The sequence below is a fragment of the Anomalospiza imberbis genome, chromosome 7 (assembly GCF_031753505.1).
Source record: "Anomalospiza imberbis isolate Cuckoo-Finch-1a 21T00152 chromosome 7, ASM3175350v1, whole genome shotgun sequence".
Taxonomy (NCBI): Eukaryota; Metazoa; Chordata; class Aves; order Passeriformes; family Viduidae; genus Anomalospiza; species Anomalospiza imberbis.
In genome coordinates this window covers 14,475,333-14,491,373 of record NC_089687.1, presented here as the reverse complement: position 1 = coordinate 14,491,373, position 16,041 = coordinate 14,475,333, and the positions used below count along the sequence as shown (strand labels likewise).

General features: G+C 42.3%; 1 protein-coding gene across 4 annotated transcripts in view; it reads right to left on the bottom strand.

Moving 5' to 3' along the window:
* The window catches only part of XRCC5 (X-ray repair cross complementing 5), a 54,703-nt gene extending 43,614 nt beyond the window's left edge, over positions 1–11,089 (bottom strand). For 2 of the 4 annotated variants that reach the window (XM_068195494.1, XM_068195497.1), the window contains exons 1-4: positions 6,004–6,036; positions 3,820–3,933; positions 3,117–3,300; positions 1,423–1,471 (exon numbers count right to left, since the gene is read on the bottom strand). In XM_068195494.1, the coding sequence (XP_068051595.1) occupies positions 1,423–1,471; positions 3,117–3,300; positions 3,820–3,933; positions 6,004–6,021 (365 nt within the window). In that variant the 5' untranslated portion in view covers positions 6,022–6,036. Of the gene's footprint in view, positions 1–1,422; positions 1,472–3,116; positions 3,301–3,819; positions 3,934–6,003; positions 6,037–8,630; positions 8,658–10,616 lie in introns of those variants that run through there. The other 2 variants (XM_068195496.1, XM_068195495.1) reach the window with 2 other exon arrangements.
* Positions 11,090–16,041: the final 4,952 nt, after the last annotated feature.

Below are 16,041 nucleotides of genomic sequence, written 5' to 3'. Positions count from 1 at the left end.
AAATGAAAGAAAGCAAATAAACCTATTTGGTAGAAGTTGTCGCATCATAGGTTGCACTATTCATCCTAAGTGTTTATATGCTTCCCCTTTCTCCCTTCTATCCTAAAATTGAGGATTCTAGCCCTGTGACTGTAGACAGTAACTACATCTAAATGAATGGAATTCTGCCAATTTTCATCAATGTGGATAAAATGCTAATAAAATATGTTAGGCTGTTTATGGATTACACTGGTTATTTTCTTTGCAGCTGTAAGTCTGCTTTTGTGAAAATGTATTTTAAATTACTGTTGCTGGTGGGGGTTCCATTTTAGTAATCTAATTCAGTAGATTCATTAGAGAAGATGGACTTTCAAGACTACTTAATATACTAAGAAGTAGTAACAGTACAGATCAGGAAGGCTGGCCAATGACAGAACAAAATCCAGTTGAATTGGTACAGTTTTGATCTGGATAATCAAACATAAGAGTGATTGTCTTGGATTTTTACCCTATAGTATTTTCTCAAATTAAGACAAACTCCATATCAAAGGGGTTGGTGCATACAGGCTACAAGAAAACCCAGTGTTCCATAGCTATTCAAGACTATAATGCCATAAATACAGTAATTTTCATTCACAACTCGGTTTTAACCATTAAATGGATACAGCTTTCCACACTGATTAGACTTTATTCATAAAATTGTAAATTGCATCACCAAGTGCAGTCTTCTGCACTCACAATTAGATCATATAACCTTTTTAGAAACACGATCAAGCTCTGGTTTGAGAGAAGTGCAGTTACCTTCCCTTCCCTGCACCACTAATTCAGAGTGTTAGAAACACCTTGCCAGCCTAAGTACATTCACTGATAACTTTGTAACACTGATGTCAACATTTTTTCTGAGCTTAAGAGTGTTTTTTGCACCTTTATTGCACCTTTATTTCTCACAGCCGGCATGTTTACAAACAGCCACTTCATCTCCAACAGTCTTTAAATTCCTAGGCTGAACAAATTCACTTTTCTAGTTTTCTTTTCTTTTTTTCTTTCTAAAATATGCCATTACATTTAAATTCAGTAACCCTTTTCTAAGCATTTTAACATCCAGATTAACAATTTTTGAAAACAACACAAGGTATGTGACAGAAAGGAAAGGCTTTGTGCCTTCTATAATGGCATTAATATTCTCATGGCTCTACTACAGAGTTGCCAGCTGCCTCAGAAAGCTCTCCAATTGTTTGGACAAGTCAGATGTCTCATAAAGATTGTTTGGAGACAAATTTCTGTAGTGTGCTGTTTGTCTTTAATATTTTGGAATTATTTTGCTTGTTTTTTTTTTTTCTTTAAGAAAGCACTTCCCATGTTTATAGATACAGTAAATATAAGACTAGCAAGAAAACAGTACAAAGTCAGACTTCTGTATAAGACCTCAAGTTACATACTTACATTGTTTGCTTCTGAAGCAAGTCCATACATACAATAATAGCATCCAAAACTAGGCAAAATTAAGAAAAATCTCAGAATATGAATGAAGCAATGATAAGTGGTTTTTGTATAAAACAATTTTACTTTTTCACTCCCTCTCAAAGACTGACAAACATGCATTTTAGTTAAGAAATACTCTTTTGAGAAAAATACTTTGCAAATAACTGATGTGCAAGAGGTCCCTATATAACTTGTGCGTATTGTGATCTTGTCTCTACCCCACCTACCCAATGGAACACTAAAAAGACTTCTTCAGATCCCAGTCTCTCAACTGTCAATGAGAGGCTCAAGTCCATGAAGAGGCAGTCTAACCTTTCCACCAACAAAGTTTCAACATATATAATTTCCTCATGCAAGTTTTTCTTTGAACCACCCGCATCTGACAATCTCTTAGTTTCTTCCTCATCACAATGTCCACTGGGAATGTGTGAGCCAGCTGAGTGGCTCACAGCAATCATTTTATGGACAGAGAGAGACAACACAGGAAACTGAACTGAATGCAAATGAAACACATGAAGGAATACTATACAGCTCACCCTATAAAACTCTTCACCTTACCTGTAACTAAGAGTAGAACACAGTCAAACATGAATGGCATTCAAACCAGGGAGTAATACTTGGCAATCTTGGAAACACTTTATGAATAAATCAATCTGATAAACCTCTGTTCTGCTTTCTCTAAGGTAGAGATAGTTTTCTTCACAGGAGCTGGCATGGGGCTGTCTTGAAATTGTGCTGGAAACAGTGATGATAATATAGGGATGTTGTAGTTGTTGGTGAGCAGTGCTTGCACAAAGCTAAGGCCTTTTCTGGTTCTTGTACCACGTTGTCAGTGAGGTGGCTGGAGGGGGGGCACAAGAATTTGGGAGGAGACACAGCAGGGACAGCTGGTCCCAACTGACCAATGGGATATCCCACACCACCTGGCATCACAGTCACCATGTAAAGCTGGCAGGAAGGAGGAAGGGGGGATATTCAGAGGTCTGGTGTTGGTCTTCCTAGGTAACTGTTAAGTCTGATGGGGCCCTGCTCTCTGGGAGATGACTGAACACCAACCTGTCCTGGGGAAGCAGTGAATAATTCCTTGTTTTGCTCTGCTTGTGTACACGGCTTTTAACTTCCCTATTAATTTGTCTTTATCTCAACCCACGAGTTTTCTCCCTTTTACCCTTTCAATTCTCTCCCCTTTACCCCTTCAGTTCTCTCCCCATCCAGCTGGTGGCTGAATGAGCAAGTAGTTGTGTGGGGCTCAGTTGCCAGCTGGGCTGAAACTACGACAGTCTGGTTTCTGGAACTTCTGCTGACTTATTTCATAAACAAAATTTTATTAAAAAGCATAAACCAAGTTCTGTAATGCTACTTTAAAAATACATGCCTTATCTGAAGCCTAAAATTATATTACTATCTTTATTCTCTTTAATTAACAGAACACTTCATAAAAGCAATGATTCCTTTTAAGGCCAAGGCTACATCAGTTAGCCTAAAAGAACTTCAAAAAGCAGCTAAGCCTGCTTTTGGACAAACTTACAACCACAAATTAGCTCAACTCTGATAGTACTTAAAACTTGGGAGGCTGAGCCCAATTTCACAACACTGACTTCCTGTCTCCTACGTAGCTGAATCAGTTCAAGAAGTGCTCTGCAGCAAAAGGATACAGTCTGCTTGTTCAGAGCCTGCTTTAATCACATTTTGAATGTCTTCCAGCAGATCAAAATCTGGCATCATTAGTGATCTATGTACAGTAATGTTTTGGTATTGATCCTCACTGGCAAGGCCATTTCTAGTGCCATTAGTGCCAAACAAAACTACAGCAACTTCATCTTTACTCTCAGCAAAAACCTGCAGATACAGAGAAAACAAAACAGGTATAAAAACACAGGCAGATTCACACAACTATGTTATGCAGATTACAGCACGACAAACTAATTTTGAAACATCAATTACAATGGATTTACTGATTTATTCGGTGCTATCCTCTCGAAATGCAAACTTACAGTGAGATCACAAAGTTAGATATAATTAAACTAACATATTTACAAGAGGCTATCTGGGATAAAACAAATAAAACTGGCTGAATCAGTCCTCAAAATGAGACTTCTGTGTGGTAACTTATAAGTGTTGAAATATTTTAGAGAAAGGCAATTCTTTTCCCGAAAAGTTTCTACTGCCCTGAAGAAAAAAGGTGACCAACCCAACTATCACATCACATGCACAAGAAATACAAAAAAAACCACAAAGAGCACTGTCACTCCTGCATAAATAGAGGCTAATTTTCACTCATTCCTCATTTATTTCAATTATTAGTAAACAAGAAAAATGTTTCACAGATGTTATTAACACTTATGAAATCACACACACCTGTCTCTGCACAAACTTTGTCATAATCTTCTTGGCTTGGTCAAGTGAAGACTCTTCACCAGGGGAAGAACTGCTCATTGTAAGGCCTACATCCAGGCACAGTACTATTGCCACCTGAAAAGCATGAGTGAGAGTAAAAAATAAAATACAAGCATAATTACTTAAAAGGATTCACACAAAACCTAAAAATCAAACTACTTCACAAGAGATTTCTTTTACACTGTTAATAAGAGACAATGGTGGAAGACAGAACTGGTATAACTGCACTGAAAAGAAAATTATTTCATCCTGTACCATGTTACAGACATTTCAGTGGAAAATACAAAAAAACCCCATGTTACATAATAACCTGTGAAGGGCACGTAATTTCTATACAATCCCATGAATGTATTCGGGATCTGAGAGCTTTTCTGCATCAGGAAATTAATCAGATATTTTAGTTCATAATTGGAATGATTAATTCCATTTTCAATTTAGGAGCTTAAATCCCTCACATTAGTCTATGTTTTTGCATTTCTAATCACCTCTTTAACTGATCTATACAAAACACTGCCCAAATCGGCCCATGAATTGATTTATACACTAGAATTAAATAAAATTGTTTCCTGCAATTTCTAATTTGACTCTAAGTTCCTCTAAAGTTCTTTCACAGACTCCTCTTATCTTGATTAATCATCCATATGAATGTAGTTGAAAGAGGAATTCAGCAAAATAAGGCTCTGCATGTCCAAAGCCAGCTCAAATTTATTCTCATGGATTAAACCAAAGCTCCCTAAATATACATCAAAACCTTGCTTGATGGGCTGCCAGTAGATTAAATTACCCTGCCTGAAAAAAACTGTTTGCCAGAACACAGGAAGGTCAGGTATTACCTAGGCTGGAGCCAGCTGACTTGTTTTAAAATACAAGATATATCCAATTCCAGAAGAAATGAAGCTGACAAAAGCATGTGGGCAATAATCCCAAGTCTGCCAAGTGGCACAAGTAGAGTCTGCTTCTGCAAAGCAAAATGGATGAACAGCGAGAGAAGGTGTTGGTCTAAGCTCTGCATATGGCCTTGCAAGCAACTCCAAGTACCTGCTGAGCAGCAGAGCTCCACAAGCTGCCCAGCAGGTTACACTCAGTCTCAGCCCTTTACTCCTCACCCTGCCTTCACCAGTGGCTTGCCTAGGGAGCTGGGAATAAGTGCCAGAGCCAGCCAGGTCTGCAGAAGCAGCTACAGAGGCTGCACTGCGTTCTCACAAGAGCCCTGTCAGTGCCCACCTCCAGCCTGAGGAATTACTGTATCTACCCACATCAGCAGCTGCAGACCCTCCTTGCCTTGGTGCTGTGCTCCGTAAAAACACACAATGGCTGGCAGCCAAATCCATCCTGTTGTCCAAAAGGGGTAAAATTCCCTTCATAGATGGCAGGATGACAGCAGAGGAGTCAAAGAAGTGCAGGAGTGAAGAGCTGCTGTTTTGCTTACGAAACACACGATCAAGCGTCGAGTGCCAAGATGCTCTTCTGGAAGGCAGCAAACCCAGGCGGGGTGCCCGTCCAGGTATGTGAAATCTTCCTTCATGAAGAGGACAGCTCTCGTGGTAACCCTCCTCTCTGTCTCTCTTCAGCTGTTACTCACCCCTGCCATCCCACCCGAGCACCCAGAGCTGCTGCTGGCAGCTGCGGGCTCCTAAGCGACACTCGCCCGAAGCTCCGCACGTGTGACCGCAGGACAGCTCTGTCACACCTGAGCTAAAGCGCCCGCTCTGCTCAGGCACCGCTAAGGGCGGTATGGAACAAGCCGCCTTTATCTCTGGCCTCTCGGTGCTGAAGCAGCTATAATAAAGCAAAGAGGGAGATGGCTACAGCAGCACAGATAAAGCTGTGTTCAACAGATACTAAACTGCCCCGTAACACAAGAGACCACAGCTTTCACCAAGAAGTTCCCTTAAACGCACCACACATACACACTGCGTTTTCAACAGAGCAAAACCAGTTCTATCATTACGCTAGCAAGAGCAATGCCAGTCACTGCTGCGGGAGCCGCACTGTGCTCTGAAGCAGGAACACCGGTTCCCTCTGAGCTCGCCAGCTTTGCACCGGCAGCGGCTCGGCGGCCAGCATGGGGAGGAGTCACCGGGTGCCAGGGATGGGTGCATGTGGGTGCCCGGAGCCGGCGGGACGCCGGGCCCCGGCCCTCACCTTGCCGCTGGGCGCCATCGCGCTCCTGCCGGGACGCGGTGCGCCGCGCTCAGCGCTCCGCCCGCCCCGCGTCCCCCCGGGAACACGGCGGCCGCGCCTCGCGTTCCGCGGCGGGGGCAGCGCCGCCTAGCGGCGGAGGGGGCTCGGGCGGGGCCGCTCCCGGCGCTGCCCCGGTGCCGGCGCCAGTTCGGGACAGGCTGAGGGGAAAGCTGAGGGGGGAACGGGGAGGCTGCGGCAGAGAGAAGGCAGATGTCGGGTGCCCCCCGCATCTTTCTCCTCAGGGCTCCCCGCAGCCCTCCCTCCAAGCGCCACATCTCGCAGGCGTGCCTGTCATGTTGGCCGTAGTGCGAGCGGAGCGTAGCCGAGGACAAGCCCGAGGTGGGTGGACTGGGGTCCCTGAGGAGAGGCGGTGGCAGGACACGTGTCAGAAGCTCTTCTGTCCTGTCCTGGAGCACCTCCCGGTTCCCCCATCCCTCACCCATGGTGATGTAACCCCGGCTGTCAGCCCAGCCCCACAGGCACTCACTCATCCCTCACCAGCAGCACCGGGGAGACAATCGGGAGGGTTAAAGCTGGAGAACTCGTGGGTTGAGGTAACGACAGTATAATAAGAAGAGCAAGAGTCATGCACACAAGCAAAGCAAACCAAGGCATTAAATCACTGCTTCCCCAGGGCGGGCAGGTGTTCAGCCATCTCCAGGAGAGCAGGGCCCCATCACATGTAACGGTGATGGGAAGACTCCAAATAGTCACACTCCATTGCTCCAAATAGCCCCTCTTCCTCCTCCTCCTCCTCCTCTCCCCTTTATATACTCTGATGTTATATGGTCTGGAATACCCCTTTGGTCAGCTGGGGCCACCTGTCCCAACTGTGTCACCCCCAACTCTCTTGCCAAAGTGGCCATACAAAAAGCAGAAAAGGCCTTGGCTCTGTAAGCTCTGCTCAGCAATAACAAAAACACCTCTATATTATCAGCCCTGTGTTCAGCACAAACCCAAAACACATCCCCATGCCAAACTGCTGTGAAGAAAATTAACTCTATCCCAGCCAAGCCCAGCACATCACCCCAGAGGGGCTATCTCCAGGGCTCTCCAGCCTCCTCTTCATGGCACCTCAGAGTCCCATAGGACACAGCCTGCCAGGAAGCAGCCATTCCCCTTCACCACTGGGACAGGATTTCAGCTGCCTGAAGCATCCCAAAAGTTGCATTCTGCCTGTGAATCGCCAGTGGGTCAGGATTGTTACATTGAACACTGACACAACACTAGCTTTCTGCCACCATTAAAAACAGAGAGAATTTCAGAACCACTCTACATCCAGGCTGTTTGATCAAACTGGAGCCCACTGATTTAAGTCCTGGTAAAATAGATGCTATATCAGGTACACCTTGGTGCCCATTGGCTATTAAATCATTAGAGATATATGAGAACGGCAAGTATTTCATCACATGTATTTCGTACTTGTTCTGCATTACCTTCCCTGTATCCTTTGAGGGTATCATTACCAGTGTCTTTCGCTTCTAGGTATATCTCAAAACCCACATGTTATCTATAATTATTCTCAAAACAGAGCTCGAAGTAGGGATACTAGTATAGCTACAAAGGAGTATCTCATGTGAACACTTCAAAAATCTTGTACCATAAGATGACCCTACAAACACAAGTGTTTCCTTTTTATACTGAGTGATGTCTGAAGACAAAAATCCCCTTTCCCTCCTTACTACATTGCCATGCTTTGGGAATACTGGTAATTGAGGAAGTCTCTCTTCAAAGTACTTTGCATATCAAAGGAACAGAGCAGCTTGGCAATGTGACAAACATTTTAGGGGAAACCGGTAGACAAAAAACCCCAGTCAGCTACTGCCAGAGAAAATCTTGCATTGTCTTTCTGAATGTCTCTAAGGAGATTTCAGATTAATCAGCCAAGGAAATCAGGCTGCTTACTATCATTCCTAATGTTATCCTAGTCCAAAAGCCCTCCCTTGGGCTCACAGCCAGGCAAACCCCACTCCAGCTGATTTCCAGCATAGCTTGAATTCTAGGCACAAGACAGGAGATGTGCACATACACGCAGGAAGAACAGAGAAGCAAGAACTCATCAATTTCATCAGCAATAGCTTTTCACACAGCAGCAGAAAAGCATTTTGCAAGGCATCATGATCAATGAACATTTTATTTTTTGCTGGGTTTGGAAGGTAAAACCCCAGCCCTGAGTGTTGGAACAGAATATTGACATAAACCCCTTCTCTCTGAATCCTAGATTTGACATGAAAGCTGAATCCCAGGCTTTGGTCGAAGCTCTTGCAGCTAGAGCTGTAACTGCAAACATTACTCAGGGAAACCCAGTTTGGGCCAGAAATGGGAACCTCTGATCACAGAAGTTTGTATGCCCAGCCCAGGTACCAGCATCCCATTTCCTTACAAGACACCTATAACCATGGAACTCCATCTGTGATATTCCTGTCCTTTAGCTCTCAGTCTGACATAAATGGGGGCTTTTAGCTCTCTGGCAAAATACACAAACAATAAACCCAAACATTTCCACTTCACACCTTCATGATGCCAGACTTCTTCAGAACTGTTTCCACCATTCAAAGGAAAACTGGCTAATCATTCCTGAAACAAACCTTAATCCACATTTCCTTTTTCCTTTGCAAGTCTGAACAGAGCTCCCTTATTGGTAATAATCAAATCTGACTAATCAACTCCATCTGGGGCACTGCTGCTTTGTTAGCCTGGATGAAGATTTGAGGATCTTTGCTTGTAAAAGCGTGTAAAAAAAGTCTGTGACTAATTGTCCATTTCCATTGTATAGAATGCCAGTGTCTGGGTATAAATAATAAATATATGACTTCTCAGAGGACTTAGAATCCAGGGTGATCAGCTGTAATCTCATTCACACCAAAGTGTGTGCCACCTCAGTGTCAGTGAGGGTCTCACTCATTGCTCTGCTCATTCCTTCTTTGGTTAATTCACCCCCCAAACCAAGCACACTCTTGGGAAGCAGCAATGAATGGTCTGCTTTGTGCTAAACTTCTCTCAATGCCTTTACAAGGCAGCAAGGAAAATGGCTTCCCTGTTTTTTACAGGAAGGAATGTATCACCCAGAGAGTTATAGCTGAGACCCAGCTGCTTATGGCATCTCTGAGCAAATGTAAATGGCTTAAATATAAAAGTAGCAAGATGACTTGGCCTTTCTCCCTCTTTACCCACAGGGTAAATCTTTGGATAAATGCCTGGTGGGAAGACTAATACCATAGCCATCTGGGATCTAGCCCAATAGCTTACTGAAATGGATACATGAAGCAGAATTTTCTACAGAAAAATAGAATTAACTTTGCAATCATTACCTATTCTTTGCCTGGGATGATACATAAAAGTGGGTGCTTAACTACAAACTGAGGAATTATGAACTGCATTTTCTACATACAAACAAAGCAGGGCAAACACACTGCGACACCAATCAGCTTTGTATTTCCATCAGTACAAGCTTGGCAGCAGGCTGGAAGACAAAGTAGATGGGAAATTGGCACCCAAAACAAAGCAGAGCTTGGAAGCACATGTGTTAGCATCCTCCTACACTGGACTTTGTGAGGTGTGTAGTTGTCTTCTCCCAAGAGGTCTTTCCAAACACCTGCTTGAAAGACGATGCCAAAACTGTGGTGCAGACTAACAATAGTATTTATTATGTCTGTTTAGTGATTTCTGATGGCCCTTCCCAAGGGATGCAAGCCTAACTTTCAGTGTTTGCTTAGTTGCTTCTGTGGAATACACCCGCAGGGAAAAGATCTCAAAGATCCACTCTCTAAAGCAAAACTGGTCTTTGGTTTTGAGGTCCAGCTCTAAGTCCACAGAGCTTGTTTGCTCTCTGTGATTCAACAACCTTTGGCACATTAAAAAACTGTGCCTTTAATAAACTGGAAAAAAAACTTCTAAAAAATCCTTTGGGGGATTCAGCAGTTTTCATCTGTTGGTCTACCTGTTCTGTCCACTTTCAGTTTAGTTCATGCAATGCAAAGAAAGAGCCTCTTAGGAAACAAAGACATTACTGTAGTAGGAAAATTAGCAAAATAGGAAAGATTATACCACACCATCCAACCTTGCCTGAAAACACAAAAGAAAAACATAGGAAGGAGAGATAATGGATGAGGAGAGCATATTGACTCGGGTTGTGTACTGCCAGGCACATTCCAGTTCAAGGGCTCTTGAACAGTGGCAAATGGGTGGATCACAGCTGACAAACTACGTCAAAGCAGCACATCCAGAACTCCTAATCCCATAGCACTGCAGAGGAGAAATAGCTCTTCAAATCCTTCAGCATGAAGCTGAGAGACAGAGGTTCCATGTTTGCAGTTCCTGTCCCACAGGGGCATCACTGTTGCTTTTCCTCATCACTGCCCCCTGTCCCAGCTACTGAATTTACAGCTTCCTCTTTCCCATCCCTTCCCCTTCTCCAGATAATGCAGTGATTACACATTTCTCAGGCAGAAAATCCCCCCTTCTACTGGCTGTTGTACACCAGCAGAGGCCTCATCAAGTGCCACAGAGAGGGAAAGCATGAAAGCACAGACCAACAGTGGTTACAGCCTATTTCCCCCCATGTGGTTTTTTACCTTTTCCACACTGCCATGGAGTCACACTTGAGAATTACACTCTTCTGAAGCCTGCATGTACTGTCCTGCAGAATTGCTGCCCATCCAGTAGTTCTTCCACCTGCTGGTTTTTATTTCCAATAAACTGAACAGCATATATGTCTGTTGAATCTTGGTTTCTTTCCTCTTTCAATCCATTTACAAATTTGAAACAATATTTTTTTAGCTCTAATCTTCTCAGCCATGGTGCTTGCCATCCCTCTCATTCTAATGATACTTCCAGATTTCATAAGAACTATTTTGTCTTCAGCTAGGTCATGAAAGGTCACAGCACAAGGTGGCCAGTCCTGGGAAGAACCACTAGGCACATCTTAAGATATATGACTCTACCCCCTTTTGCATCTATTTTGTCATACACCAAAATGCACAACACTTCCCAGCCTGCTCAGGAGAATGCAATTTAAAACAGCATCAAAGCCTCACTAAAGAAAAAAAGAAAGTAAAGATGGGTAGATGATTTAACATTTGTCCTTAAACCCCACCCCCCAGGTTTCCTTTTACTTACTGTGTTCTGAGTACCTACTAAAGGTTTAATTATTTGCTACACTACATTCCACTCTCTAGAACACAGAGATTCTCTAACTCCCTAACACCTTTGCCCTCTCTCATCCCTTTTCAAAGTAGACACTATATGTGTAATCTCACACATGATTTTTCAAGGAAAATCATTAAAGCTTGCTTTGGCCAGTTTTATATTTGCCTTGGATGACATTCACCTGGCTCAGCTGATTTGAAAACATCTCCACTGCAAAGCTCTGAGGTTTCCTGTTTTATCTCTAATCACTTTTTGCTGCTGATGTTAATTGTGTTGCTGCCTGATTGCAGATGACCTTTGTAAATGGACAGTCTTCCACAGCTGTCAATTATTTAATTAGCTCAAAAGGCAGAAGCATATGCTATGGGTCCAAAAGTTTCATCCCAGCTGAATCTCATGTAACTGTCAGGAGGAGACTATTTAATGTAATTTCATTTTCTTTATTTATTTGTTTTTTTCTGTTAGAAGTAAAGAGACCATTAAAGTTGCAAAAGTTCAGCTCCAAAATAACAGGAATTTCTGACATTGAAGTTTCTTTTTCCAACCTTAACCAAGTATTTCTCTACACTGTGATACATATTCAGCTACAGGACCAGGTACTTTTTGTCTGACAATGTCATAGCCTATTTCAATACATATTGGGATAAAGTTAGGCCTGTGCACTCAATGAGTCATGAGACTCTTGCTTAATTTGCTATAAAAATTGGGACACAGAGAGTGAAAGAGGAAATTCTTATGATTATGGTAACTAAATGACACTTTAAGAATTAAACTCTGGTTTTGTTCAGTAGATTGCTTGTAATCTGATTTACGTATCACTTGAACCAAGTCTCTTACCAGTAAGCACTGGTTGTGTGAATCACATTTTCTTAGTGCTCAGTTTGAGATATGTCAGATCTGCATAAATGTTGAACACTCACAGGCATTTGTGAATGGAGCTTCACTTTCAAAACAGAAAATGCCTCATTATGTTGAATGTTTAAAAAATCATCTGCAAGGGCCAGATCAGAGGGGCACTGAGCTTTATTAGACTTTTATATCTTTTAAAATATTGTGCCGTTGTTGCCACATATTAGTTTATCAGCATTTATGTTACATGTTATTGGGAAAAAAAACCCCAAAAGTGTTTTTGAGAAGAACGTATATGTTACAGTGGCATGTATTATTGAGAGATTTCTTTGCACAATCTGTGAAAATGGAGTTTGACCACACTCTCATATATAGGGACAAATCAAAATGCTGTATTTGCATCTCATTAATCATTCCCCCATGGCCCACTATGTAAGCCTAGCAAACCAGAGAAAGAGCAGGATGAAGATTGTTCCAGATTGCATACCTACCAGGAACAGGAAAGGAGGGAAGGATTAGTTTATATTCATATATTAAAAATTAGTATGACATAAATTCTTAGTATTTCCATTGCAATATCATGGTGTGTAGGCCTCTCTGGATGCATTTCTAAAGCAGAGAGAAGTGTTGCAGTGGCCTTTTATCCCCGTTTTTCAGTTCAGCCACTGGAGGGCAAGGTAATCCCAGACACCAGGCAGAGGCAGCTCTGCAGCCCGCAGGAGTAGGCAGCGTCACCCAGCAAGCACTGCCGAACTGCAGAGGGATTTCTGCACATGAGTCTGGCAGAAATCAGGCAATAACAGCAGCAAAAAACCATATGCTCTTACATTTTCCCTTTTGGGGAGGTAGATTTAAAAATTTCTTCCTACATTTATATTCTGTGTTTCTGTTCAGGATTTCTTCCCGAGTTCTAAATCTGTGGATTAGCTAAAGGATTTCTGCAGGCAGTGATGCAAGGGCCACTCAGCCTGGTATCACGAGAGGCAAAATATTTCCCACTGCTAAGTAACTGAAAAGCCCCAGACATGTGTCTGCAGTGGAAACAATTCTGGCAGACTTCTCTGGATTAGTTGTTAAATCTATTAAAACAAATTATTTATTACATTTTATAGGACTATTTGCCACGTGGGCTCTGATTTTCTTTCAAACAAATAGAAATAGTTGGGCTCAACTGAGCTCCAGAGCACCTGGGTTCCTGGAGAAGACCAGAGAGAGATCATGTCACGTATATGTGCTTAGGGGAAAGCAGCAGCCCAGCAAAAGAGTAGCAAATAGTGTTTGGAAAAAGTGAAAGCCAGTATTTTATTAAGAGGTAGTAAGTACCAAGTGGTTGCTGCTGTTTCAGATGGGGTTGTTGCAGAAGCAGAATCTCATCCATCCTGCTCTCCATGTGCCCTTTGTTTCGCAGTCTGTACCGCACCGCTGCCTGTGCAGTGCCTTTGTTGGCAGCCATTAGCAATGCAGCTGTGTTTGCAGGGTCTCTGGAAAGCGCTTTCATGCAGCGGATTGTTCAGGACAAGCTAGCTGGGATAACTCTCTGCGTGAGGGATTTGCTTAGCAGATGCACAAGGATAAGCCTTTAGCATCCTCCCCTTTAATTTCATCCTGCCCTCACCAGCATCCTGCATGTTTGCGTGCACACACACACGGGCTGGCTAATAATTTAATTTAATCCCCGCAGCACAGGATTTTGTTCCTTATCCATTCAACTGTGGGAAGGGATGAGGAGTCTTCAGCTGCCAAACTAGGCTCTTTCTGAGCTGAGAGGATCCCATTTTAAATTTCTATCTGTTTGCCTGCACCTGGAAGCAGATTAAATCAGACTGAAAGGATGAAATTTCAGATCATTTGAAAAATATTTGCTTTAATTGCACTTTTGAAATGGAGCATTGCGGCATTGAGGAGGGGGCGTCATGTTTTAATTCTTGTGAGTTTCCAGTTTGTACAGCTTTGGGGGACAAAGCAGCAATGTGAAGGAGAGATCTTATATTTGAGAGGAAAGAAGGGATGGGTTTGGTTTCTATTTGTGTGAATTGATGCTAACCCATTACACTAGCAGATATGTGACAGTGTCAGATGTAGAGCCAGGGGAAGAATAATTTCAAGTTTTCCCTGTCAGTTATTTTATTGTTTCGCAGAAATTCCTTGGAAGGAAGTCATCAAGATGACAATGATTTCTGCAGGTTCTTTTGTACTAGACATTCAAGACAGACATTTAATTTTTTATAACTTTCAATTGAAATAAATGGCAAATTTATATATCAAAACAGACTTGGTTTTAGGGTGGAACTGGAGCCTCAGAGCAATCCTGCTGTAATCATGGGGCTGGCTGAAGTCACCACCATGACATGAAACTTTTGCCTTGGAGACTGCTTCGATATTAGAGTCCATGACTCCAGCGGTGTTTAATCGCATTAGAGACAAGCCAGTGCTATAATCACTGTGAGTCACTGAAGGCAGCTCCACCAACACATATTTGAGGAGAACTGAGACACCATTTAGCAATGACACTGTGTGCCTTGGGATGATACTGCTCATTATATTAAATATTTCACTTTTTTCTTTACTACATGCAGATACTACGAATTATTTCTGCTCCTTTCTTAGGTCACAGAGGAGCTCATTTGAATAAATTATTGAAGGTTAAAATTGTTTCTGTTTGTTAATTCTGCATGCCATTTTTCCATGGATAAAGTGTTAAGGAAAATCTCCATTATCATGGAAGGATATTCTAGTAATTGCCTGTAATTATAAGGGCATCTCACTACAAATACATTTAAGTACATCATTAGAAACTGACACTTCCATACTTCAGGACAAGAATGTATTTTAGAAAGAAAGACTGAACAAAATGCATGCTTTCCTTAGGCTGACTAACCCAGGAGCTGGTGGGTTCATGCCCAGCACTGACACTATAACAGCCATTCAGTTTATTTATGATATTTGGGGTGTTCAGATCACAACTACAGGTTATTCAGATAATCGGGCTAGAATAAATTAAGCTGTATTTGTGTTATATCCTAATGAGCCAGTTTGCTGGTATTTTGTAGTAGAAATAATTGATTCTCTTATTCTTTTACCTTATCACTGTAGTAGCAGAAAGAATTTGGCATATATATGAACATAGTCTAAGGCACCTTCAAATATATTTATCTTAATATACATTACTGCTGGAGGAAACTTGTAATAAACCATGCTCTGGGGGAACATGTTGCCTGGGAGGTGGGGGGTTTATCCTATTTGCAGGCAGAACATACTATCAAAATTAGTAGTTATCCTTTTTTATCTTGTGAAGCTAAGTTTGCACTTGGAAGAAATGGCTGGGAAAAGGAGCCCTAAGACAAGGAGATCACATCAAAGATTTGTATCTTAAGGGGCTCCAGGTCAAATTCATCCATGGCATATCTAATTTCAATGCATAAAAACCACAATGGATTTTAGCTGCTGTACTCTGGGAGTAAGGTTTTATGTTTTGGCACACTAAAAGCAAGGGCATTTTTTTAACATAGGGAAAAATGCATTGTTGGCCTGACTCAGGCATTCTCTGTATTTTAATGCATTCTGACAGACTTCAGCTACCGTGTAATGACATGAAATTAGGAGAACTGGAAGTTAATGGAACTGGGTGACCAGGGGGGATACATTACAGACCCTCAAGCCTCGTTTCTCTGGACTGCTTGTTTGCTTGCAATCACACTTCACCTGTTATGTGGAAGGATGCTTAGGGACTTTTTGAACCCCCTGGTAATTTACCTGGACCTAACACACAACCACAAGCCCTCCCTCATTATTAAGTGGCTGCCTGTTGGAAGAGAAATCATGCTTTAGTAGTTAAGACATGCAAGCACAATGTCTATTCTAATTCACCAAATGAATTGAAAAATTGTGTTTCCAAGTGGATTAGCCCCTCCTGAATCCTGAATTTGAGTCAACCTCTTTTTTTTTTTTTTTTTTTTTTTTTTAGTTCCCTTTTCCATTCAGGGAATAAATGTCCATGGACTA